The 25,102-nt window shown below is 57.4% G+C and overlaps 1 protein-coding gene across 1 annotated transcript; it reads left to right on the top strand.

The window, feature by feature from the left end:
* The first annotated feature begins 1,237 nt into the window (after positions 1-1,237).
* ABCA7 (ATP binding cassette subfamily A member 7) lies at positions 1,238-24,801 on the top strand. Its single transcript, XM_054291032.1, has 51 exons — positions 1,238-1,301; positions 2,597-2,861; positions 2,977-3,070; positions 3,215-3,356; positions 3,430-3,557; positions 3,622-3,743; positions 3,947-4,141; positions 4,221-4,310; positions 4,392-4,617; positions 4,703-4,842; positions 4,918-5,034; positions 5,143-5,322; positions 5,402-5,610; positions 5,695-5,871; positions 6,494-6,716; positions 6,799-7,020; positions 7,115-7,319; positions 7,387-7,503; positions 7,962-8,133; positions 8,274-8,405; positions 9,060-9,199; positions 9,276-9,413; positions 10,288-10,499; positions 11,612-11,684; positions 11,915-12,117; positions 12,194-12,242; positions 12,723-12,785; positions 13,157-13,174; positions 13,807-13,952; positions 14,029-14,153; positions 14,229-14,327; positions 15,208-15,403; positions 15,918-16,012; positions 16,275-16,307; positions 17,081-17,186; positions 17,275-17,349; positions 18,202-18,371; positions 18,445-18,622; positions 18,708-18,823; positions 19,144-19,288; positions 19,375-19,498; positions 19,587-19,719; positions 20,636-20,756; positions 20,856-20,918; positions 20,995-21,101; positions 21,417-21,558; positions 22,398-22,532; positions 23,188-23,291; positions 23,918-24,010; positions 24,089-24,326; positions 24,400-24,801. Exons 2-51 carry the CDS (start codon positions 2,796-2,798, stop codon positions 24,538-24,540), a joined length of 6,738 nt encoding a protein of 2,245 aa, XP_054147007.1. The 5' UTR covers positions 1,238-1,301; positions 2,597-2,795; the 3' UTR covers positions 24,541-24,801.
* Positions 24,802-25,102: the final 301 nt, after the last annotated feature.

The following is a 25,102-nucleotide window of genomic DNA, read 5'->3' as shown; positions in this document are numbered from 1 at the left end:
TCTCCCAGGAGCTGCAAGCAGGATGGTGGCAGATGTTCCAGCAGCTGGGGGAGGACGGTGTCACCTCTCACACACACCCCTGGGATGCCCCTGGATCCCTCAGCAAGGAGCAGGAGTGGCCTCCCATGCTGTTCCTGGTGCTGCTGCTCATCCTGTGCTGCAGGACCCTCCTCAGCCCTGTGGAGGAGAGGGACTGGGAGCATGGGGGAAGCACATCTGGGAGAGACCTCGGGATTGTGAGTGTTTGTGGGTGGATGTGTGTGCGCACGGGTTTGTGCTCCGGTGTGCTCTCTAAATGCTGGAAATGCCCTTTTTGCAGAACTCACAGAGACCAAGTTATCCAGGCCACGGTGGTGGCTGCAGGGCTGGGCCGGGAGCTGGCACAGCTGGCACAGCTGGCACACCCAGCACTGCAGCAACCTGATATCCCAGGCTGGAGCCAAGGTTGACTCCAACGCCTGCATCCCGCACCGGGGCGGTGCCCTGCCCATCCACATCTCCCCTCCCGTGTGGTTTTAAAGTGGATGCTCTCTGACTGAAACCATTTATTGGAAAAAAAAAAAAAAAAGGACAGACCTTTCAACACAAACAGGAGCTGGTCTGTGCTGCAGGCGCCTCCTCCAGCCTCAGGAGGGTCTCTGTGTGCCTGGGGGGCTGCAGACCTGGCTGAGATCCCCAGTGAGTGCTGCCTGCCGGGGGGGGGGGGGGGGGGGGGGGGCGGGGGAGTGGGAGCCGGGAAGAGGCCGCGGGGTTAAGAGATGTGCAGCTAATTAATGAATTATTAACAGTGCTAATGAGACAGCACGGGTGGTGCCTGTCTGGGAAGGTATCCGCCTTTTTTTGGGCGAAATGCTGCGTTTGGAAGAGCCACGCTACTCTCTGGGGCTCCCAAGGGTGGGGTGGGATGGGATGGGATCAGTGGGATGGGATAGGACAGGATTAATGGGATGGGATAGGATTCATGGGACGGGGTAGGACAGGATCCATGGGATGGGATAGGATCTATGGGATGGGATCCATGGGATGGGATGCATGGGGTGATATAGGACAGGATTCATGGGATGGAATAGGATCCATGGGATGGGATCCATGGGATGGGATAGGATGAGATGGGATCCATGGCATCGCATGGGGCGGGATGGGGGCGGGATTCCCACTCCCCGCCCCCCTTTGCCGTGCCTGCCCCTTTAAGAGCCCGTGACGTCACGCCCACGGCTACTTTGTAGCGCGGGGAGGGGCGGGGCCCGCGCGCGCCCGGCGGATTCGCGGGGTCTCTTAAAGAGGCCGCGCAGCAGCTTCAGGTAACGGGGGTCCCGGGCCGGGGGCTGCGAGGGGCGACGCGAGAGGTGAGGCCGTGTCCCGGCCGCTGGTCCCGGCCGGATGCGTCCCCCCAGTGTCCCCCGAGCTCTTAGTGCCACCCCGCCCCCCCCCCGGCTATCCCCGTGTCCCCATCGCAGCCCCGAACTGTCCCCATGTCCCCTATAGCCTGTCCCCATTATTCCTTCGTGCTGTCCCCATGCTCCCCCTGGGTTATCCGTGTCTCCCCCGGGCTGTCCCCACATCCTCCCGGTGACTCCGCTCCCCGCCCAGAGCGGGGCTCCGTGCGGCCGAACCGGGCTGGGGGACGCGGGCTTGGAGGGCACCGGGAGCTGCGGCTGCTCCGGCGGTTGCCGGGCTCCGCCGAGCTCCCCGGTGCAGCGATGCGGCGTGTTCGTCCTCGTGTGATGAGTGAGCAGATTCCCACGCGGGTCCCCCGGGAAGATCCAGGGATTCTCTGGTTGTTTTGTCCCGAAAAGAGCCGCCCTCCCCGCGGGGCTGGGGCTCCCCGGACCGGCAGTTCCGCTCCGGTTCCAGCGGATGGGGACACTCAGACACCTCTGTCTCCCCGTGTCACCCCCTCCCGGCAGCTCCTTCTTCCTCTCGGTGTCACCCCAGCTGACCCCGGTGCATCCCCGCAGGAATCTACCCCCGGACCCACTCGTGTCCAGCCCCGCAGGCGGATTAGGCGGATTTCCCAGCCGGGATCCTAATCCCGCTGCCCCGTGCCCGTTTATCCCGCCCGCTCCCGGGACCCGGCTTAGCCCCGGGCGCGGGCGGGCGGCGGCAGCGCTGGGCGCCGGTGAGTGCGCGGCCCCGGGGCAAAGCGAGGGGCAAATCCGGGGCTCCCGGTGGCCGAGGAGCCGCCCCGGAGCTCGGTTCTCCCCGGGGCGTGGGCGGGTGCAGCGGGCGGAACGCGGCGGGTTGGGTCGTGCCGCCGCCGCCGCCACCGGGCTCGTCACGGAGCCGCCTTGGCAGAGCTTTGCTGCCGGGCCCCGGAGCTGCTGGCCCCGCTCCAGCGGTGGGTGAATTGCCGGGAACTTGGCAGAGAGGGATGCGGGTGTCGGAGCTCGCCCTCGAGCCCGCTGCACCGGACCGATTCCGCTCCTGGGCTGATGAGAGCCCCACCCACATCCCTCTCACGGGGAAACTGAGGCACGGGCAGGTCTCAGCCTCTCCCGGGCTGCCCAGCTCCTTCCTGGGGTGCCGGCATGGGCAGTGAATCGTGCTCCTGGCTCCCGGACAGAGCTCATGCCCTGTTCTGCTGCTTTTGGTTTAGGAAAGAATGTGATTTGAGCCTTTAGCTCCGCAAAGGAGCTTTGCTGCCGGAATGCCGTCCGGCTCCTGCCGGCCCCGGAGCTCAGCGCTGTGCCCGGCACCGTGCCCGGGCTGTGATAAGCCCCGAAGCAGAAGGAGGTGAGAGCCCGATCGTCACCCCCAGCTCGGGGCTGCACCCCTGCTCTCAGCCGGACCGAGCGATGGCCGTGGGCACTCAGCTGGGGCTGCTGCTCTGGAAGAACTTCACCTACCGCCGGCGGCAGCGGGTGAGTGGGCGATCGGGGTGGGGCAACCCCGAGCCGCTGGGGCCTGGCACAGGAGCAGGCAGAGCCCTGGACGCTGATGGGCACCGGGAGCCCACCGGCCTCGCGTCTCCCCCAGATCCAGCTGGCTATCGAGATCCTGTGGCCCCTCTTCCTCTTCCTTATCTTGATCTCAGTGCGGCGATCCCACCCGCCCTTCAAGCAGCATGAGTGTGAGTGTCCCTGAGCCAGCCGAGCCCCTTCTGTGTGCCCTTCGGGGTGACACCGGGGTGACGAACACGGGAGGCGGTCACAGGGTGCTCGGGTGCCTGTGGGGTCCCGCAGTGCCCCCCTAAACCTGGCTCTCTCTCCTTCAGGCCACTTTCCCAACAAGGCGCTGCCCTCTGCGGGGACCCTGCCCTGGCTGCAGGGCATCATCTGCAACATGAACAACCCGTGCTTCCGACACCCCACGGCGGGAGAGGCCCCGGGCGTGGTGGGCAACTTCGATGGCTCCATGTGAGCGGCGGGGCTGGGGATCAGCACGGCGGGGCTGGGCGGGGGTCTCACTGTCCCCTGTCCCGTGTCGCAGCGTGTCCCGGCTCCTGAGCGAAGCCCGGCAGGTCCTGCACCGCGGGCACGGCCAGCGCCTCCTGAGCAGCTTCTCCCGGCTCCTGCCCGCCCTGCGCCGGCTCCGGGACAGCGGCAACCAGCGGAGGGGTGAGCACCGGGAGCGGGGGGTGCCGGGGGTGCCGGACCCCTTGTCTGACCGCTGCTCCCCCAGCTCTGCCGGTGAGGGAATACTTGAGAGAGGACGAGACTTTCTCCCGGTTCCTGCGGGACAACACATCCCTGCCCCCGGCGCTGGTGGATGAGCTGATGGGGGCTCGGCTCAGCCCCCGCATCGTGAGTGTCCCGCGGTGCCCATTCCCGGTGCCCACTCCCGGTGCCCGCTCCCGGTGCCCGCTCCCGGTGTTCACTCCCGATGTCCGCTCCCGGTGCCCGCTCCCGGTGTCCGCTCCCGGTGTTCACTCCCGGTGCCCGCTCCCGATTTTCACTCCCGGTGTCCGCTCCCGGTGCCCCCATCCTGACTCCCCCTCTCCTTCCAGTTCTCCTTGGCGAGCCTTCGCCTCCCGCTGAAGGTCCTGGTCTGCAACGCCTCGGTCCTGGGGGGATTCCTGGTGGGCGGCGATGCTGACTCCACCCGGAGCCTGCAGCAAGAGCTCTGCGCGCTGCCCAGCTCCCAGCTCCGTGCCATGGAGGGCTCCTTCCTCTCCCAGATGGACTTCCCACGGCTCCTGGCGGTGAGCCCCCAGCGCGGCCGAGTGCTGGGAGGAGGCCGAGACCCCTGGCCTCCCCTGACCCTTCTCATGCCCCTTGTAGGAGCAGCTGAGCTCAGAGTTGGGCGGAATCGCCGGCACCGTGGAGGCTTTGGGCAGCTTCCTGCGGGATGCAGCATCCCTGATGGAGGAGGTACAGCCCTCATTCCCCTGCCCATCCCACCGTGTCCCTGTCCCCCACTGCCCCTCTCCACTCCCACCCCACTCTCCCCAGGTGTCCTCCATGCCCAGCCTGGCCGAGCTGCGTCAGGAGATTGAGGGGCTGAGGGCCCCCAACAGCAGCACGGGTGCGTTCAGAGCCCTGTCCCGCATTGCCTGTGGCCACCCCGAGGGCGGGGGGCTCAGGATCCCCTCCCTCAACTGGTACGAGGACAACGATGTCAAAGCTTTCCTGGACCGTAACAGCTCAGAGCACAGACCCGTGGCCTCGGGCAGCACCAGTGAGTGTGGGGGGCTCAGCCGGGGGCTGTGGGGGGCTGCTGGTGGTGGGGGGCTGGTGGTGAGGGCTCAGCTCTGCACCCCCAGGTCCCTTCTGCAGGGAGCTGCTGCGCAGCCTGGAGTCCAGCCCCCTGTCACAGATCTTCTGGAGGGGGATCAAGCCCCTCTTTGTGGGGAAGATCCTGTACACCCCACCTGGGCCTGGCCCCGACAGCGTCATGGCTGAGGTGAGCGGGGGCTGTGGGGGGCTGCAGGGGTTTGGGGGGGTCTCATCCTGAACCTGCCTCATTTCCCTCACACAGGTGAACCGAACCTTCCGGGAGCTGGCGGTGCTGGGGGAGCTGGGGGGTGCCTGGCAGGAGCTGGGACCCCGAATCTACACCCTCCTCAACAGCAGCCTGGAGATGCAGGTGCTCCAGGTGTGTGAGCCCAGACTCCTGCCATCGCTGTGGGGTGCAGGATGGGCTGTGCTGGGGTGCAATGAGTGGGGTGGGATGCATGGCCTCCCATACCCTGCTGCTTTGCAGGAGCTGCTGCTGGCCCCCAGCACAGCCCAGATCCTGGACGGGTTCCTCAACGGCACCTCCTGGAAGCTGCCAGAACTGGTCACGTTCCTGACCGGGCCAGCAGGGGGACCAGGCCTCACCTGGCACCGGGTGTACGCTGATGTGGACGCAGTGCTGAGCACGCTGTCACAGTTCATGGAGGTTTGTGCCACCCTGCTGTGGAGGGCTGGCCCCTTGCACCACCCATGCCCGCTGAACCCACCTACCCTCCCTCCCACAGTGTGTCTGCCTGGACAAGTTCGAGGCAGTGGCCACCGAGGAGCAGCTGGTAGCCCGAGCCCTGGAGCTGCTGGAGGAGCAGCAGTTTTGGGCTGCAGTGGTCTTCCAGCCCCCCATCAATGCCACAGCCCCCGGGCTGCCACCCCACGTCCGCTACAAGATCCGCATGGACATCGACGACGTCACGAGGACCAACAAGATCAAGGACAGGTTGTGGGATGCTGTCTGTCTCCATGGCCACCCTGTGCTGGTTGCCAGGAGATCCCTGGTGCCAGCACCGTGCTCTGCCCCCAGGTTTTGGGACCCAGGCCCTGCTGCTGACCCCTTCAGTGACCTGCGCTACGTCTGGGGGGGCTTCGTGTACATCCAGGACCTGGTGGAGCAGGCGGTGGTGAGGGTGCACACTGGGGCTGCCCCACGGACCGGGGTCTACGTCCAGCAGATGCCCTACCCCTGCTACGTGGATGATGTGTGAGTAGAGGGGCAGCCCCAGACCCTTTGGGGGCAGCTGAGTGACCCCCCTGGTGCAGCATCACTGCACCAGGGAGGTGCACAGGGCTGGTCGTGCCCTGGTGTCCCTGGTCCAAGAGAGTGTTGGAGAATGGCCTAAAGAAAAAGGCCATGAAGACATGCAATTGAGAGAAAAGTAAAAGGTAGAAGTAAAGCAGCTCCTAAAGCAGTTCCCAGGCTTGATTTTATAAATAATAAGGTTCTCAGACAGTCTTCCCATAACAAGCAAAGCACTCTGTCTGGGAAAAGCTGGCTCCCTGGGAACAGATATGGAAGTTTTGGGAAACTCTCATATCACAGTGGGAACGTTGGTTCTGTTTTTAATAAACAATTGTAGGTATTGTAAAACAAAAGGAGTGGTTAGAGTTTTCTCTGTTAGCCTATCGTGAGCTTGGATTTTGCAATATGCATGAGGTTAATTAACACTGTTATATAAAGTGACTGATTGATCAGTAAATTGGAGTTCGATGCATTACCAGGATGGTCGTTCTCCCCTTCACTTCAATAAATGGTGACCCCGACGTGATTTGAACAAGAGAGGAGTGTGGAGATAAGGGTGGAATGTCTGGTGGTATCTCCCCAGGTTCCTGAGGGTCCTGAACCGCTCGCTGCCTCTCTTCATGACTCTGGCCTGGATCTACTCCGTGGCCATGATCATCAAGGGGGTGGTGCACGAGAAGGAGACGCGTCTCAAGGAGACCATGAAGACCATGGGGCTGAGCAGCGGGATCCTTTGGCTCAGCTGGTTCCTCAGCAGCTTCATCCCCTTCCTCCTCAGCTCTGCCCTCCTCGTCCTCATCCTCAAGGCAGGTTGCAGGCCTCAGGGGACAGCATGGGTGGGAGCCAGCATGGGAGGCTCCACAAGCTCCAACCCGCCTCCATCCACAGCTGGGAAACATCCTGCCCTACAGCGACCCAGCAGTCATCTTCCTCTTCCTCGGCACCTTCTCAGTGGCCACCATCAGCCAGTGCTTCCTCATCAGCACCTTCTTCCCCCGTGCCAACCTGGCCTCGGCGTGCGGTGGCATCATTTACTTCTCTCTGTACCTGCCCTACGTGCTGTGCGTGGCCTGGCGCGACTACATCACCTTCCCCCTCCGTGTCCTTGTGGTGAGCTGGGATCTGCCCCTCTGCCCTGCCCCTGCTGCTCTGGGTTTGCCCCCATGCCAGGCTCTGCCCTCACTGCCTTTCTGGCTGCCCTCAGAGCCTGCTGTCCCCCGTGGCCTTTGGTTTTGGCTGTGATTACTTCTCCCTCTACGAGGAGCAAGGGGTGGGCATCCAGTGGCACAACCTGGCTGCCAGCCCCGTGCCAGGAGACCCGTACAGCTTTGCTGCAGCCATGGGGCTGCTGCTGCTGGATGCTGTCCTTTATGGATTGGCCACCTGGTACATCGAGGGTGTCTTCCCAGGTGAGTGCAGCCCCCCTGAGCCCCAGCTGCCACTCAGCCCTGGACCAATTAACCCCTTCTGCTGCAGGTCAGTATGGGATCCCCAAGCCCTGGAATTTCCCCTTCCTGAAGAGCTACTGGTTTGGGGAGTCATCCTCATCTGGGCACTCCTTGTACCACAGCAGCTCCCACACTGCACCCCAAGGTGAGTCCCTGCCCATCCTGGAGCTGCGTGGCTGAGGGCAGTGGCCATGGAGCCCTCCAGCTCAGTCCTTCACCCCAGAGGAGGGTCCTGCACCCCATGGCAAGGGAACATCTCTGGGGACACCTGCACCCCATGGCAAGGGGACATCTCTGGGGACACCTCTGGAGACAGAGCTGGGGACACCTTTGGGGAAACCTTTTGGGACAGGGCTGGTGCTGGGGACAGAGTTGCTGGGGAGGTTTTGGGGTCACTGCTGGGGAGGTTTTGGGGTCACTGGTGGGGAGGATTTGGGCTCAGTAACAAGGGGGTTTTGGGGTCACTGCCGGGGAGACTTTGGGGTCACTGCCAAGGGGGTTTTGGGGTCACTGCCAAGGGGGTTCTGGAGTTGCTGTCGGGGAGGTTTGGGGTTGCTACCAAAGGGGTCCTGGCCGGGGATATGACCCCTTGGTGGCTTCCAGTGCTGGTGGAGGAGCCACCTGCTGATCTCCAGCCCGGCGTCTCCATCCGCAACCTGGTGAAGGTTTATGGCAGCAGTGGCCGTGCAGCCGTCAATGGGCTGAGCCTGGACTTCTACGAGGGGCAGATCACCTCCTTCCTGGGCCACAACGGTGCTGGAAAGACCACCACCATGTGAGCCACCCCAAAGGGGCTGTGTGGCCATGACTGGGGACAAGAGCTGAGCCTCACCCTGTCCCCACACAGGACAGGGTACCCTGGCTCCAAACCTTGCTGTCCCTTGCTCCATGACCCGCTTTTCTCACCACTTCCAGGTCCATCCTGACTGGCCTCCTGCCCCCCACCTCGGGCACTGCCTACATCCTGGGCTGGGACATCCGCTCCGACATCGACAGCATCCGCAAATCCATGGGGATGTGTCCCCAGCACAACGTGCTCTTCGACATGTAGGCATGGCTGGGGCGCTGTGGGGAGTGATGCTGGGCTGTCCCCTCAATCCCTGTGCCAGGTTGTGGAATTTGGGGTTTATTGCAAAGGGGCTGGGTGCAGGGCCCTGCTGGGAGCTGCCAGACACAGCTCAGAGAAGAGAGAGGTAGAGAGGATGACAGGGTAAGAGAGTAAAAGGGGTAAGAGGGGTAAGAGACAAGAGATAAGAGAGTGAGGTTCCCGTTACAATACAATAAATCATCCTCTGTATTGAATATTCTGATTCTCACTAACCAATCCAGTACAATGTACAAATCCTATAGCACTTCCATACAGCCTATAAGAATCATTACATTACCATACTGTGCTGCATTTTAAACCCTAAAAACTCCTCTTTGGGCCCCTTCTGCCAAGCTGGCAGGGTCTGCTCTGACCCTTGGGCCTGTCTGCAAGCAGAGGGTGTTGTTCCATGAAAAGGGTATTACCTTCAGCCAGCCACACCGTTGTTTTCCCGTTGTTCAGTAACTAAGAGATCTCAAAGCTTGCTTTCTTTTCTATCTCCCTTATAGCTTCTATATTCTCAAAACCTTTCGCCAGGCAATCATATTTATCAGGCTTTCCTGTTTCATCTCCCCCAACACCCCTCACCTTGCCTTCCCCCCCTGTCCCCACAGCCTGACGGTGGAGGAGCACGTCTGGTTCTACGGGCGGCTGAAGGGGCTCTCGGAGCAGCAGGTGCAGGAGGAGATGGAGCAGCTGCTCCAGGACACGGGGCTGCCCCACAAGCGCCGGGAGCAGACCAGGAACCTCTCTGGTGCGTGCAGAGCCCGGGCTGGGTGCCTGGCAGGGGCTCCATGGCCCGGAGGCCCCTCAACGCCGTCCCTCTGCAGGCGGGATGCAGAGGAAGCTCTCGGTGGCCATCGCCTTCGTGGGCGGCTCCCGCGTGGTGATCCTGGACGAGCCCACGGCCGGCGTGGATCCCTTCTCCCGCCGCAGCATCTGGGAGCTGCTGCTCAAGTACCGCAAAGGTGGGGCCGGGAGCCTCAAATCTGACCTGGCAAGGGGGGATATTTACAGACACGGACAAAATGGGGCTGCTGGGAAAGCGCTTCGAGCTGTTTGTTTTCCAGCATCAGTCTCACATTACATGGTTATGACAATGGGAAGATGCCAGCAGCACGCAATTTAGGCAGCAGGCTAAAAAACTTAATGTTACAACTCACTTTATAAGCTTCTTGACCAATCACACAAAGCAAAAGCACATTGACAGTATTTATATCTACCTATAGATATATAGGTATATATATCTATATATATATACCTATAGTATATATCTATATCTATATCTATATCTATATCTATATCTATATAGATATATATACCTATATACTATAGGTATGTCTATCTATCTATCTATCTATCTAGGTATATATATATATACCTATAGTATATATTCTATATTAATAGTAGTTCTATCCAATCACCATAAGCACATATCCCTTTGGTTAAAACAATGCTTGCTTATTTCGAATACAATACCCACTTGTAAGCCTCAATGCACAGAGCTCTATTATTAAGCTTTAACCTTCCCAATGTCTTGCTAGATAAACTTTTCTGCAGCTTAGAGAGCTATTCAGACAAGCATTAATACACAGACCATTGTTCTATTTGCCCTTGCCTTTTCTACAGTTGAAATAATTTCTCTGCTGACCTATCTCATGGCTGTTGCTTTAGCTCCGCTCACAGTTCTGCTGTATCTGACGCCTGCCTTTTGCAGCTTTCCTAAAGCCCTCTAATTTTATAGATTCCCACAAAAACTCACCCTCTGAGCCCCCCCAGCCTGGGGACAACCTGCAATGGGGGGGGTCCAGCAAGGGGCTCAAGCTCATTCCTGGTCCCCAGGTCGCACCATCATCCTGTCCACCCACTACATGGACGAGGCGGAGCTGCTGGGGGACCGCACTGCCATCATCTCCCAGGGCCGGCTCTGCTGCTGTGGGTCCCCCCTCTTCCTCAAGGCCAGGCTTGGCACTGGGTACCACCTCACCCTGGTGAAGCGGGACAGGAGCGGGACAGGCGGCAGCACCGGCACCGTCCCCGGTGTCACCAAAAAGGTGGGAGCCTGATGGTCGTCCCCCAAAGGGCAGCCAGTGTGTCACCACAGGACACAAAACCAACACACGCTGCTGCTGCTTTCAAGGTGAAGAAAAAGGAAGTTTATTTTCTGACTCCAACGTTTATAGATTTTTCAAAAGTGCCAGTGGATTGGAAGGTGACAGTGCCACCTCTCCAATGGCACTGGATGAACCAACAGCCCATCAGATTTTTCCTCCATGAAAGAATGCAAAATAATGAGTTATTTACAGAAGGTGTGTGAGAAAGTTTGCCACGAGAATGTAAACATCAGAAAGCTTAGAAAAATCTTAAAAAATCAGGGCGACACCCCCAGGGCACTGGCACAGATGTGAGGTGCCCCCCATGTCACCATAGGACACGAAATAACATGAGCGCACACACACTGCTGCTCTCAAGGTGAAAAAAGGGAAGTTTATTTTCTGACTCCAACATTTATAGATTTTTCAAAAGTGCCAGTGGATTGGGAGGTGACAGTGCCACCTCTGCAGTGACACTGGATGAACCAACAGCCCATCAGATTTCTGCTCCATGAAAGAATGCAAAATAATGAGTTATTTACAGAAAGTGTGTGAGAAGGTTTGCTGCAAGAATGTAAACATCAGAAGGCTTAGAAAATCCTTAAAAAATCAGGGCCACACCCCAGGGCACTGGCATGGATGTGAGGTGCCCCCATGTCGCTATAGGACATGAAACAACACACAGCTGCTCTCAAGGTGAAAAAAAGGGAACTTTATTTTCTGACTCCAACGTTTATAGATTTTTCAAAAGTGCCAGTGGATTGGAAGGTGACAGTGCCACTTCTCCAATGACACTGGGCAAACCAGCAGTCCATCAAATTTTTCCTCCTCCTCATAAAAGAATGCAAAACATTCTCAAATGTTAAATAAGTTAATAATAATTCTAATAAGTTAAATAATAATTCTGAATAAGCTATCTACAGGAAGTGTGCGAGAAAGTTTGCCACAAGAATGTAAACATCAGAAGGCTTAGAAAAATCTTAAAAAATCAGTGTCTCCATCCTGGGTACTGGGGGGCACTGGGGGCCAGGTGCTGCTGTGGGGTGCCAGGTTTCAGCCCTCCTTTCCTGCAGGATGGCAGTGACTCGGAGCACAGCAGTGACACCGGCCTGGGCAGCGAGCGGGGCAGTGATGCCAGCGCCGTGGGTGAGCGTTTTGTCCCCTCAATGTCACCCCCAGCTGCTCCCCAAACATCCCCCATCAGCCAGGGGGGCTGGGGGTGCATGAGGCCCCTCTCCCCCCTTTACTGGAGGTGCACAAGGGGGTCTCCATCCCCTCCATCTCCCTTGGGGACCCTCAGGCTGGGCACACGGAGCTGTGGCCAGCTGTGCCAGCTGTGCCAGTGGCTCCTTCCCCTGAGGTTTCCATCCCTCCAGATGTGGCCCAGCTGTCGGCGCTGATCCAGAAGCTGGTCCCCGGCTCCAGGCTGGTGGAGGACATCGGGCACGAGGTGCTCTTTGTCCTGCCCTACAGCGGGGCCAGGGATGGGGCCTTTGGGGAGCTGTTCCGCGAGCTGGACGCGCACCTGGGCGAGCTGGGGGTCTCCAGCTATGGCATCTCTGACACCACCCTGGAGGAGGTACCAGGGGGGCTGTGCTCAGGGGGCTCCTGGGGGTTTCCCTCTGTGTTTAACACCAGCCCTCCCACACCCCCAGATATTCCTGAAGGTGGCTGAGGACACAGCACTGGACGCTGGCACCGCAGGTAAAACCCCTCAGTGCTGGCTGGAGCTGAGCTCTGGGGTGCAGGGAGGGTTGGGGAGGTGCTCAGCAGCTCAGAGAAGAAGGGTGGGGTGTCCCCAGCACCCTGCAAAGGCTGGGGACACCATGGATGCAGATCCATGTGTCCTTGGTCCTGTGTCACTATAGGACACGAAAAAACGCAAGTGCCACCACTGTTCTTAAGGTGAAGAAAAAATGAAGTTTATTTTCTTACTCTAGCACTTGCAGTTTTCTAAAAGTGGCAGCGGATTGGAGGGTGACAGTGCCACCTCTCCAACGACACTGGACAAACCAACAGTCCATCAGCTTTCTCCTCCTCCATAAAAGAATGCAAAACAATGAGTTATTTACAGGAAGCGCGTGAGAAAGTTCACTACAAGAATGTCAGCATCAGAAGGCTTAGAAAATCTTTAAAAAACCAGGGTGACAGTCCTGCCCCGGCATCTTGTCCTCCTTTTTCCAGGCACCATGAAAGGAGCAGTCCCTGGCGAGATGGGAGATGGAGATGTGGCTGATGGAGAGCTGGGTAAGGAAGGGGGAATGGGACCCCTGAGCTGTGCTGAGAGACCCCCACCTCCATCCCCTGGGCTGGGGTGATGGCACGTGTCCATCTGGGCAGCTGTCCATCCCTTCAAGCTGGGGGACACTCAGGGACCCTCGTGCACCCCCGGTTTTGGGGTGTCCCCAGAGCAAAGATCTGGGGTGAGGATGGGTTTGGGGAAGTCCAGCTCTGCGCAGGATTTGGGATGGGACGTGAAATCCCAGGGGGAGGAACTCTTGAGGGAGAACTGGCGTGGGGACAGCCATTCTGGGGGGGCTGTGATGGTTTGGGGCACCAGCTCTGCCCTGGGGGGTGGGCACTGGTTTTAACCCCTCTCTCCTCTCCTTTACATTGAGCCAAAGGAGCCCGGCGAGGTAGGAGCTGGGGGGAGTTTGGGGGGGCTGGGGGCTCCTGTATGCAGCATCCCATCCCTACTGGGGTGAGGGCTGTTTGGTGGGACTGGGGGCAGTTTGGGGGGGCTGGGGGCTGTTTGGGGGGCTTGGAGTTCCTGCATGCAGCATCCCATCCCTGCTGGAGTGAGGGCTGGGGGCAGTTTGGGGGGCTGGGGCCTCCCAGTATCCCATCCTTGCTGGGCTGGGGAATATCTGGGGGGTCTGGGGGCTTCTGTATGCAGCATCCTATCTCTGCTGGGGTGAGAGCTGGGGGCATTTTGGGGGAGCTGGGGGTTCCTGCATGCAACATCCCATCCCTGCTGGGCTGGGGGCTGTTTGGGGGGTGCTGCATCCCATCCCTGCTGGGGGCTGTCTGAGGGGGCTGAGGGCATTTTCGGGGGGCTGGGGGCTCCTGCATGCAGCATCCCATCCTTGCTGAGGTGAGAACTGGGGGCTGGAGGTTCCTGCATGCAGCATCCCATCCCTGCTGGGCTGGGGGCAGTTTGGGGCTCCTGCCCGCAGCATCCCATCCCTGCCGGGGTATGAGGATGCCCCTGTCATTCTCCTGTCCCCCCTGCCACGACTCCCTTGCCAAATCCCTCTCTTCCCCGCAGCAGAGGAGCCCCGGGAGACGGACCTGCTGCGGGGCCCGGCGTGCGGGCGGGTGCGGGGCTGGGCGCTCACCTGCCGCCAGCTCCGCGCCCTCTTCACCAAGAGGATGCTCCACGCCCGCCGCAGCACCCGCGGCTTCCTGGCGCAGGTGGGGCCGAGGGGAGGGAGGGGATGGGGCAGGGTGAGGTAGAACCAGCCCTGATCCCCCTCCCCGGGCTCCCCAGATCGTGCTCCCCGCCGTGTTCGTGTGCATCGCGCTGCTCTTCAGCCTCATCGTGCCGCCCTTCGGGAGGTACCCGCCGCTGCAGCTGCAGCCCTGGATGTACGGGCAGCAGTTCACCTTCTTCAGGTGTGTCCCCAGCGCTCTGCCCGCCCTGTCCCCGCTCCCTCAGTGCCACCAACTCACTGCTGTGTCCCCCTTTAGCAACGATGCTCCGGGAGATCCCGACACAGCGCGGCTGCTGGAGGCGCTCCTGGCCGAGCCCGGCTTCGGCACCAAGTGCATGAAGGAAGAGGGGAAGGGGTGAGTGTCCGGGGCTGGCTTGGCCCCCTCCTCAGAGCCCTTTGACGCCGGCAGGGGGCTATTGACAGATCACGAACTGCTGTGGAACATGCCTCGAGCTGTTCTATTTTCCAGCATCAGTCTCATTGCATGGCGATGACAATGGGAAGATGCCAGTGATGCTGGTCGGGGGTTATTTACAGAAACGAACGAGACGGGGCTGTTGGGAAAGTGCTTCGAGCTGTTTATTTTTTCAGCATCAGTCTCAATTCATGATTATGACAATGGAAAGGTGCTAACAGCTCACAATCTAGGCAGCAGGATAGAAAACTTAATGTTACAACTCACTTTATCAGTTTCTTTGACCAATCACACAAAGCAAAAGCACATTGACAGTATTTATATCTGTATAGTACATATTCTATATTGACAGTAGTTCTATCCAACCACTATAAGCACATATCCCTTTGGTTAAAACAATGCTTGCTTATTTCAAATACAATACCTACTTGTGAGCCTTAAAACACAATGCACTGAGCTCCATTATTAAGCTTCAACCTTCCTAATGTCTTGCTAGATAAACTTTTCTGTAGCTTAGAGAGTTATTCTAGCCAAGCGTTAATACACAGATCATTGTTCTATTTATCCTTGCTTTTATTCAGTTTAAATAATTTTTCTGCTGATCCATCTCATGGCTGCTGCTTGGCTCTAACTACACTTCTGCTGTCTCTGGGGCCTGCCTTTTGCAGCTTTCCCAAAACCCTGTAATTTTGTGGATTCCCACATCCACGGAGCAGCTCTGCCACCCATTGTGATGCTGGGTGGGTCCCAGTGCCCCTGGCTCACACCAGGCTTGTAATGGGAGTTTCTCTCTCTCTCTGTTCTCTCTCCCGGTGCCCAGGGCAGGGCTGTGCCCCCCAGCTTCCCACCCCGATGGATTCTCAACCCCCTCAGTCCCCCCATCCCTGCTGGAGGTGCTGCAGCGTGGGAACTGGACACGGGCAAAGCCATCCCCACCGTGCCAGTGCAGCGGGCCGGGGGCACACAGGATGCTGCCCGAGTGTCCCGAGGGGGCCGGGGGGCTCCCACCACCCCAGGTAACCCCAGCCAGGCAGGGGCAGCCCCAGGGCTCTGTCAGTGCTGGCTGTGGGGGCTCTGGTGTCTGAGGGCGTTCTCAGGGGTCTGGGGATGAGGGAAGAGATGAGGATGTGACTCCATGTGTCAGAAGGCTTGATTTATTATTTTATGGTATATATTATATTAAAACTATACTAAAAGGATAGAAGAAAAGGTTTCATCTGAAGGCTAGCTAAGAATAGAATATCAAAGAATGATAATAAAGGTTTGTGGCTCGGGCTCTGTGTCTGAGCCAGCTGGGCTGTGATTGGCCATTAATTAGAAACAACCACATGAGACCAATCACAGATGCCCCTGTTGCATTCCACAGCAGCAGATAACCAATGTTTGCATTTTGTTCCTGAGGCCTCCCAGCTTCTCAGGAGGAAAAAATCCTAAAGAAAGGATTTTTCAGAAAGCACGTCTATGACATGGTGATGCTCTGGAGATGCCACAGGGCTGGGTGTCCATCCAGCCCCTCTGTCCATCCCGCAGGTGCAGAGGGGCACAGGGGACATCCTTCAGAACCTGACGGGCAGGAACATCTCTGACTACCTGGTGAAGACTTATCCCCAGATCATCCGTCAGGAGTGAGTGCTGGGGCTGGGAACACCAGGGACGCCAAGGGAACACCCCAGGGACACCTGAGGGAAGGGGACACTGCTGGGGACATGTGGGGACACCAAGGGAACTCCTGGGGAAGGGGACACTGCTGGGGACATGTGGGTACACCAAGGCAACACCTGGAGGGAGGGGACACTGTTGGGGACATGTGGCTGGCTGGGCAGATGCTGCCCTAACATCCCCTCGGGGATTTTCTCTCTCTGACTGCCCCCTCCTCATTTCTTTCAGGCTGAGGAACAAGAAGTGGGTGAATGAGCAGAGGTGAGCTGGGTCTGGCACAGCCAGGGGTGGAGGGAGACAGGAGAGCCCTGGTGGGTCTGGGGAGAGCCTGAGTGGTTCCTGTGTCAGCGTTCAGAAACACAATAATCACGAGAATGATTACATGCAGGTGCTTTTATTGAAGAGCTCTGGGTGTCAGGGGTACGAACCCAAATCTGACATGCTCCTCCCAAATTTTGGGACGAACGTGTTTTTATATTCTATCACTATATAACTTTCATGTTAATTATTTAACTTATATTGTTCTATTGTATACATAGATTTCATCCAAGCATGGGTCCTCGTGGCCCCCCTCAAACTTCTAACATAGTTTCTCATGATTCTTCCAAGGATTGAACAATAATTGTATTTAGTTACTAAACAATCATCACATCTAACAATTACATCATTTATCATATACTGCTTACGCAGGTGCAATTTCACATGACCTGGCAAACACTAAGCCTATCATTTTCAGAGTCTATTTTTAACATTTTTCCAGGGCCCCACTAAGTCTAGCTTCTTTCTAATTCCCCGAATTTTATGATTTTACAACCTTTTACTATCACCTGGGCAGAGGCATCGTCCAGGTGCCTTCAACCCCTTGCTGTGTGTCCCTTACCTGGCACCTGGGTGAGCGGAGGGTTGAGTTTCACAAGGGTGGTAGGCTTCATAGAATTGTAGAATATCCTGGGGTGGAAAAGACCCATGTGGATCCTCAAGCCCGGCTCCTGGGAGTCTCTCTGGCAGGTTTGGGAGCTCCATTTCTCCTGCAGGTACGGCGGCTTCTCCCTGGGTGCTGGCAGCTCCCAGGCCCTGCCATCGGCAGTGGAGGTGGATCAGGCGGTGCTGGAGTTCCGTGTGCTGCTCAACATCACCCTGGTACAGCAGGACTCAGCCCCTGGCTCAGCTCTGGGGGTCCCAGTGCTGGGAGACCCCTCCTCACCCCCTTGTGTGTTCCTGCACCCAGGGCAGCCCCTCGGATCGGCTCCTGGCCAACCTCAGCCGCTTCATCGAGGGCTTGGATGCCCGCAGGAACGTCAAGGTGTGCTTCAGGGGTGAGGGCTGGGGGCAGCAGGGATGTGGCAGTGGTGACCGTGTTCACAGGGGTTCTTGGATGAGGGAAGAGATGAGGATGTGACTCCATGTTTCAGAAGGCTTGATTTATTATTTTATGGCATATTATATATTATATAGTAAATATTAAATATATTATATATATTAATATATAGTATATATTTATTTTATAATATATAATATATAATATATTATATATTATATATTATATAAAATATCATATATAATATATAATATATAATATATAATATATAAAATATAATATATAAAATATATTATATAAATATATTCTATAGTAAATATAATAAATATATAATATATTATGTATTATATTATATTATATTATATTATATTATATTATATTATATTAACTGTACTAAAATAATAGAAGAAAAGGTTTCATCACAAGGCTGGCTAAGAATAGAATAATAAAGAATGATAACAAAGGTTTGTGGCTTGGCTCTGTGTCTGAGCCAGCTGGGCTGTGATTGGCCATTAATTAGAAACAACCACATGAGACCAATCACAGATGCACCTGTTGCATTCCACGGCAGCAGATAATCAATATTTGCATTTTGTTCCTGAGGCCTCCCAGCTTCTCAGAAGGAAAAATCCTAAGGAGAGGATTTTTCATAAAACATCTCTGTGACAGCAGTGGTGTCCCCTCAAGGGGGACTGAGGATGGCTGGGGCTGGAGGGGAGCAGGAACCCTGTGGGGAGTGGGGATGCTCCTGGTGGGAGTGGGAGCTGCAGGCACAACCAGGGGCAGTGCCAGCTTGGCTGGGGGGCTCTGAGCTGCCCGACCCTCCCCATCCTGCAGGTCTGGTTCAACAACAAGGGCTGGCACGCCATGGTCTCCTTCCTCAACGTGGCCAGCAATGGGCTGCTGCGAGCCCGGCTGCCCCCCGGCACCGACCCCGCGCGCTTCGGCATCACGGCCACCAACCACCCCCTGAACCTCACCAAGGAGCAGCTCAGCGAGGCCGCCCTGTGAGTGTGGGCACGGCACGGGGGTCCCGCAGCCCCCTCTGGCTCCCGCTGAGCTCTGTGCCCTCCTCGGCAGGATGGCCACCTCTGTGGACGTGCTGGTCTCCATCTGCGTGATCTTCGCCATGTCCTTCGTCCCGGCCAGCTTTGTCGTCTTCCTCATTGAGGAGAGGGTCAGCAAGGCCAAGCACCTCCAGTTTGTCAGCGGGATGAAGCCCATCACCTACTGGCTCGGCAACTTTGCCTGGGACATGGTGGGGATGGGGATGGGGACAGGGATGAGTTCCAAAGGGTCTGATCCCAGTCCTGACCCCTTTCCTTGCTTTTCACCCCCCTCAGTGCAACTACCTGGTGCCCGCGCTGCTGGTCATCCTCATCTTCCTCTGCTTCCAGCAGGAATCCTACGTGTCCTCGGCCAACCTGCCCTCCCTGGTGCTGCTGCTGCTGCTCTACGGGTGATGGGGCAGCAGAGCCCAGCAGGGGCGAGGGGGTTGTGGGGCTGGGGGCAGCTGGGTTGAGGGGTTGTGGTGCTTGGCAGGGTGGGTGCACTCTCAGGCTGGGATGGAGGGGATTTTTGGGCTGGGGGCAGTCAGGGTGAGGGGTTGTGGTGTTTGGGTGGTTGGGTGCACTCTCAAGCCCCCCAGGCTGGGATGGAGGGGGTTGTGGGGCTGGGGGCAGCCAGGGTGAGGGGTTGTGGTGCTTGGCAGGGTGGGTGCACTCTCAGCCCCCCAGGTTGGGATGTGCACCTCAGCCAGGCCCTGCTCTCCCCCTGCAGATGGTCCATCACCCCCCTGATGTATCCAGCCTCCTTCCTCTTCAGCATCCCCAGCACTGCCTACGTGGCCCTGACCTGCATCAACCTCTTCATTGGCATCAACGGCAGCGTGGCCACCTTTGTGCTGGAGCTCTTTGTGGACCAGGTGAGCCTTGGGATGCTCTGCACCCCTCATTCCTTCCATGCTATGCCAGTGCCAGCTCCCCACCCCTCTCCTTGCTGCCCCATCAGAACCTCAACGACATCAACCGTGTCCTGAAGAAGGTTTTCCTCATCTTCCCCCACTTCTGCTTGGGCCGAGGCCTCATTGACATGGTGAAGAACCAGGCAATGGCTGATGCCTTTGAGAGGTTTGGTGAGTCTGGGGGTGTCAGGGCTGCTCCCCCTCCCCAAAGCCCAGCACAGGGGTCCCCTGTTCCTACAGCCCCTCTTGCTGCCTGCAGGGGACAAGCGCTTCGTGTCCCCCCTCTCCTGGGAGCTGGCAGGGAAGAACATGTTTGCCATGGCCATCGAGGGCATCGTCTTCTTCCTCTTCACCCTCCTGCTGCAGTACCACCGCTTCTTCCTGCGCCTGGGGTGAGCAGAACCCCAGAATCCCAGAATCACTGGGAATCAGAATCACAGAATCCCAGAAACCCAGAATCCCTGAGAATCAGAATCCCAGAATCACACAATCCCAGAATCCCTGAGAATCAGAATCCCAGAATCACTGAGAATCAGAATCCCAGAATCACAGAGAATCAGAATCCCAGAATCCCAGAATCACTGAGAATCAGAATCACAGAATCCCATAATCACTGAGAATCAGAATCCCAGAATCACTGGGAATCAGAATCCCAGAATCCCAGAATCACTGAGAATCAGAATCCCTGAGAATCCCAGAATCACACAATCACAGAATCTCAGAATCCCTGAGAATCAGAATCACCAGGTTGGAAGAGACCTTTAAATTCATCAAATCCAACCCAGCCCCAACACCTCAACTAAACCATGACACTGAATGCTACATCCAGGATTTTTTAAACACATCCAGGGATGGTGACTCCACCACCTCCCCAGGCAGATGATTCCAGTACTTTATCACTCTTTCCATAAAAAAACTTTTTCCTAATATCCAACCTAAGTTTCCCTTGGTGCAACTTGAGACTGTGAGCTCTGGTTCTGTCAGTGCTGCCTGGAGAAAGAGCCCAGCCCCAGCTGAGCACAGGCACCTTTCAGGAGCTGCAGAGAGTGATGAGGGCACCCCTGAGTCTCCTTTTCTCCAGGCTGAGCACCCCCAGCTCCTTTTCTTCAGGCTCAACACCCCCAGCTCCTTCAGTCATCCCTTATAGCATTTATGTTCCAAGCCCCTCACCAGCCTTGTTGCCTTCCATCGGATGTGTTCAAGTGTCTCAACGTCCTTCCTAAACTGGATACAGAGCTGGACACAGTACCCTGGGGGTGCTCAAGGGCATGGACAGCCCTGGATGTGCCCTTGCCACTGTTCCCACAGCCCACGGGCTCTGGAGCTGCCCTCGCTGGGAGATGAGGACCAGGACGTGGCCAGGGAGCGGGCGAGGGTGGGCAGAGTCCCCCCTCACGGCCACCTCCTGCTTCTGAAGGACCTGACCAAGGTGGGTGGGTGGGGCTGGGCCCTGCTGTGAGCTCCAGCCCCCCCAGGACCCCTGGCAGAGGCAGGAGGGAGCAGCCAGTGCCACCTCTGCTCCATGCAGGTGTACCGGCGCAGGAAGGCTCCGGCCGTGGACCGGCTCTGCGTGGCCATCCCGCCCGGGGAGGTGAGGGACAGACGGACAGACAGATAGCTCTGTGGGCAGGGCCAGGGCTGCCAGTGAGCCTGCTCTGCCCCCACAGTGCTTTGGCCTCCTGGGGGTGAACGGTGCTGGGAAAACGTCCACCTTCAAGATGCTGACAGGGGACACGGAGGTGACGCTGGGGGAGGCCTGGTTGAAGGGGCACAGGTGGGTGAATGCAGGGACTCCATGGCTTGGATCCCGTTCCATGTCCTCACAGCCATCATCTCTGTCCCCTCTGTGCTCTTCCTGGCCCTTTGTCCTGCAGCCTGCTCCATCCTCATCCTCATCCCTGAAGCTGCTTGTCCCTATTCCCACAGGATCCCTGGCACATGTGCCCATCCCACAGTGTGGTCACCTCTCCCTGCTCCATGCTCACCTGTCCCCATCCCAGTGTGTTCACCTGTCCCTGTCCCATACTCACCTGTCCCTACCCCATGCTCACCTGTCCCCATCCTGTGCTCACCTGTCCCCATCCCACAGCGTGCTCACCGACCTCCAGTCTGTCCACCAGCACATGGGTTACTGTCCCCAGTTTGACGCCATCACGGACCTGCTGACGGGGCGGGAGCACCTGGAGTTCTACAGCCGCCTGCGAGGCATCCCAGAGGAGGAGACCCCCAGGGTAGGGCCTGTTCCCTGTTCCCTTGGTTTGGACAGACAGGAGTCTGCTAAGGAAGGCAGGAGCCTCCCCTGAAATGGAGAATGTAAACCCTCCCCACCCCTCCGAATTGCTATAAATTTTAAATTAAGGAGCTCTCGGGCAAAAAAATATGGGAGCAGGAATAACAGTTCTTTAATAGGAAAAATAAAAAAAAAAGGATAAAATAAACAATGCAGTAAACTAGAACAACACAGACAGAGTCAGAACACACCTGACACTCTGTGGGTCAGGGTGTTGGTGGCAGTCCCATTGGAATTGTGGCTGCAGCCCTCCTGCAGTGTCAGGGGTGGTTCTGTTGGTGCAAGGGGGATCTGTAGAGAAGGATTTATTCTTCCTCTGAAGATCCTGTGGAAGAAGAGACAGCTGCTGTTCCTCTGGGGAATCCAGTGGAGAAACTGTGCTGGTGTCTCAAAAACCTCTAGATTATATCCAGGTAGCAATGCTTGGCTGAGGTTCCAGAATCTCCAGATTATATCTGGGTAGGAATGATTGAAATCTCCAGATTATATCCAGGCAGGGATGCTTGGCTCCTCCCTCTGGGCTCACATCTCCCAATGGAACGCTGTAGTTCTTATCAGCCATGCAGTGACTTTCAATAGCTGTTATCAGCAGATGTCCCCTCCCGAGGGAGGTGTGATTGTGGTCACTCAAATAGAGAGAGATAAAGCAAACTGCCTACCTGACAAAAGACAATCTGCCATACAGATGTTAACAGAAAACACCTTGCATTGCAATCTCCAACACCTGTCCTCCCCACGCTATGGGGAGCCCCCCAGCCTCACCCCCTCTGTCTCTCACAGGTGGCTCAGTGGGGCATCACCGCTCTGGGGCTGGCCCCACACGCCGACCGGCCGGCGGGCAAATACAGCGGGGGCAACAAACGCAAGCTCTCCACGGCCATCGCCCTCCTTGGCTGTCCCCCCGTTGTTTTCCTGGTGAGGGGGGCACTGGGAGGCCCCACAGCAATGCTGCTGGGGCTATGACTTGCAAGGGACAGCAGGGTTAGGAGCAACGTTGGGTTTAAGGATGGAATTTTGGTTTGTGCAGTCATTAGGGTAGGTAGTTTTAAGCCTTTAATTGTGTTTAGGGTGAGGAAGACGGTTGCAGTTATTACAACGTACAGGTAGAAATTGAGGAGGGTGAGTTTAGGGTTGTAGATGATGATGATTGCTATTCAGCCTAGGTGAGAGATGGAAGAAAAGGCCAGGATTTTTCAGATTTGTGTTTGGTTGAGACCCATTCATCCTCCTAGGGCTGCTGAGAGGACAGCTAAGATAGTTAAGAGAGTAGGATTTAGTGAGGGCGAGGTTATGTAGAGTGGTGTGATTGGGGGGAGTTTTATGACTGGAAAGAAGGAGGCCGGTGGTGAGAGGAGAGCCTTGGAGTACTTGTGGGAATCAGAAGTGGATTGGCACTAGTACAGGTTTTATTGTGATTGCTGAGGTGAGGATCAGGCAGGACGCTGGGTGGGTAAGTTGGGTGATGTCTCACTGCCTGGTAGGCCTTGTGTTGGTTATGGTGGAGAATAAGACAAGGGCAGAAGCAGCTGCTTGGCTTAGGGGCCACCAACTGACCCTGGGCCTGTTGCAGGATGAGCCCACGACGGGGATGGACCCGCAGGCCCGGAGGTTCCTGTGGGAGCGAATCCTTGGTGTGATCCGGGATGGAAGGTCCGTGGTGCTCACATCCCACAGGTGAGTGAGTCCCCACAAAGGGGAGCACCCCGTTGTTAAGTTGGGGGGGGGTGTTGGTCTCCCCCAAGCCCCCACAGCCCTCAGATTTGGCTTAACCCCGAGCAAAGCAGCTCTTATCCAGATAACTCAGTCCCTCTGGGAGACAGAGTGCAAATAACTATGCTGCTACTACCTTTGGCAAGCTAAGTGATTTTCAGCTCATTAGTGATTATCAGCTCTCTTAGGATTTCAGCAAGCACGAGCTGAAATCCTCAGAGAGCTGATAACCGCATAGGGCTAGGGGCAGAGGCAGACAGCGAGAGAGGAGAAGGAGAGGTCCTGGCATTCCATAGTGATGGTTTATTGAGGGGTCTGTGAAGGGTTCCAGCAACAGCTGAATGGGCTGAACCAGCCCCTTTTTATAAAGTATAGGGAGATCTAAACTTGTCCAATAGTAAAGGTTAGGGAAAAAGTGACCGATGGAGTTACAGAGATAAGCTAGGCAGAAGACAGGAGCTTATTTTGCTGCCTCAGCAGTTCCTACTGTTAAGTCTCAGCCCTCCATGGAGTCTGTTACACCCCATAACCCCCCTATGGGGTAGCAGAGTGTATCTCTGCCCTGGGGGGGCTCACACGTGTCCCCCCAGCATGGAGGAATGCGAGGCGCTCTGCACCAGGATGGCCATCATGGTCAACGGCCGCTTCCGCTGCCTGGGCAGCGTCCAGCACCTCAAGAACAGGTACTGAGTGGGGGGCTAGGGGGTCTCCAGAGGGTGGTGGCCGTGGCAGCGCTCACAGAGTGTCCCCTCTCCCCGCAGGTTTGGGGATGGGTACACGGTGGTGGTGCGGGCGGGGGGCCCTGGCCCGGCAGCGGTGCAGGCCCTGCTGCAGCAGCATTTCCCTGGCATTGTGCTGCGGGAGCAGCACGGGGGGCTGCTGCAGTACCACCTGCCCGCCCGTGTCACCTCCCTGGCCGCCGTCTTCAGCCTCCTGGCCACCCACCGTGGCCCCTGCCACATAGAGGACTACTCAGTGTCCCAGACCACGCTGGACCAGGTACAGGGGAGGTGGTGTGAGGGTGTGGTGGCTTTGTCCCACAGTGCCATCTCTCATCCTGCCCTTCCTGCAGGTTTTCATGCATTTTGCCCAGGAGCAGAGCGATGGGGACGCCAGGGAGGTGACAGCCTCAGGACAGGATGCGGCCCCCAACCCTGGGAGGAGGCTGAGCAGGTTCCTGGAGGATGACAGCTACCAGGAGAGCGCTGTCTGAGCAGGCCATGGTGTCCCATGGACCCTTCTTGGTTGTGACAGCAGCACAAGCCAGGATCACAGGGCTTTGGGGTACTGCAGCCCCCCAGAGCTGCACAGAAGAGGCCTGGGCACATCCTGCCACCATCTGACGGGACAGTGGGTGCTGGGTCAGAGTGCCAGGACAGAGCTGGCCCCGGCTCCCCACGGTGGGGTTGATGCCCTGCACGGGGCTGAGCTGGATGGGGGGTCTGGGGCTGGCCTTGGGACCCCGCTTGCTGTAACCGAGCAATTCAATAAAAACCCACGGTACTGCTGGGGGGCTCCACTGCCCTCGCTGGGGGACAGGGTGGGGGCACAGCGGGACACGGGAAGCACCGCGTCCATAAAAAACTTTTCCTAACACCCAACCTAAATTTACCTTGGCACAGCTTAAGACCACATCCTCTCCTGTCAGTTGGACAGGGGGTTGATGTTCGCCTGTGCCAGGGCTGCACCTGGGGGGCTCCCCCGACCTCGGAGGGGGCTGGAACGCTCTCGGGGGGACAAAAGGGTCGTCCCGGGGTGGGGTCTTCGAGACGGTA

This window comes from Melozone crissalis, unplaced genomic scaffold (assembly GCF_028551555.1).
Source record: "Melozone crissalis strain CALT ecotype California unplaced genomic scaffold, PUWL_Pcris_2 ptg000088l_1, whole genome shotgun sequence".
Taxonomy (NCBI): domain Eukaryota; kingdom Metazoa; phylum Chordata; class Aves; order Passeriformes; family Passerellidae; genus Melozone; species Melozone crissalis.
The sequence above is the reverse complement of the archived record's forward strand: the minus strand, read 5'-3'. Positions and strand labels throughout refer to the sequence as shown.

Coding starts and splice junctions, on each gene's coding strand:
- ABCA7 (XM_054291032.1), top strand. CDS start 2,796: ATGGCCGTGGGCACTCAGCTGGGGCTGCTGCTCTGGAAGAACTTCACC. Junction 19,289..19,374: donor TGGAGCTCTTTGTGGACCAG/GTGAGCCTTGGG, acceptor CTGCCCCATCAG/AACCTCAACGACATCAACCG. Junction 19,720..20,635: donor CGCTTCTTCCTGCGCCTGGG/GTGAGCAGAACC, acceptor CTGTTCCCACAG/CCCACGGGCTCTGGAGCTGC.